We start from the raw sequence: 866 nt of genomic DNA on the forward strand, positions 1-866 counted from the left end.
TATTGGGTCTCTGTGGGTCCTTATGGGGTCTCTATGTGTCCCTATGGGTCCTTATGGGGTCTCTATGGGTCCTTATGGGGTCTCTATGGGTCCTTAAGGGGTCTCTGTGGGTCTCTATGGGTCTCTGTGTGTTTCCCTGTGGGTCCTTATGGGGTCTCTATGGGTCTCTATGGGTCCTTATGGGGTCTCTATGGGTCTCTATGGGTCCTTATGGTGTCTCTATGGGTCCTTATGGGGTTTCTCTGGGTCCCTATGTGTCTCTATGGGATCTCTGTGGGTCCCAATGTATCTCTATGGGTCTGTGCCCCATAGCCCGCTGTGTCTGCCCTGCACTGAAGTTGCCTCCCGTGCTCTGCGGCTGCCACCGAATCTCAGCACCTGCAGCGAGCACCGTGAGCCCCACATCCTGCCCCATAGAACCCCATAGAACCCCATAGAACCCCATAGAACCCAAATCCACCCCATAGAACACACCGTGAGCCCCACATCCTGCCCCATAGAACCCCATGGAACCCTCATATCCCCCCATAGAGCCCCATAGAACCCCATAGAACCCCATAGAACCCTCATATCCCCCCATAGAGCCCCATAGAACCACATAGAACCCAAATCCACCCCACAGAACCCAAGTCCACCCCATAGAACCCCATGGAACCCAAATCCACCCCATAGAACCCTCATATCCCCCCATAGAACCCCTTAGAACCCCATAGAACCCCATGGAACCCAAATCCACCCCATAAAACCCCATAGAACCCCATAGAACACCAAATCCACCCCATAGAACCCCATAGAACCCCATAGAACACCAAATCCACCCCATAGAACCCCATAGAACCCCATATCGCCCCCATATCCCCCCATAT

At 53.8% G+C, this 866-nt stretch overlaps 1 protein-coding gene across 1 annotated transcript in view; it reads left to right on the forward strand.

The window, feature by feature from the left end:
- The window catches only part of LOC107307148 (complement factor B-like), an 8,869-nt gene that overhangs the window by 6,919 nt on the left and 1,084 nt on the right, over nt 1–866 (forward strand). Inside the window, exon 5 of the mRNA XM_015850601.2 lies at nt 313–392. Within this exon, the coding sequence (XP_015706087.1) occupies nt 313–392 (80 nt within the window). The remainder of the gene's footprint in view (nt 1–312; nt 393–866) is intronic.

This window comes from Coturnix japonica, unplaced genomic scaffold (genome assembly GCF_001577835.2).
Source record: "Coturnix japonica isolate 7356 unplaced genomic scaffold, Coturnix japonica 2.1 chrUnrandom492, whole genome shotgun sequence".
Lineage (NCBI taxonomy): Eukaryota > Metazoa > Chordata > Aves > Galliformes > Phasianidae > Coturnix > Coturnix japonica.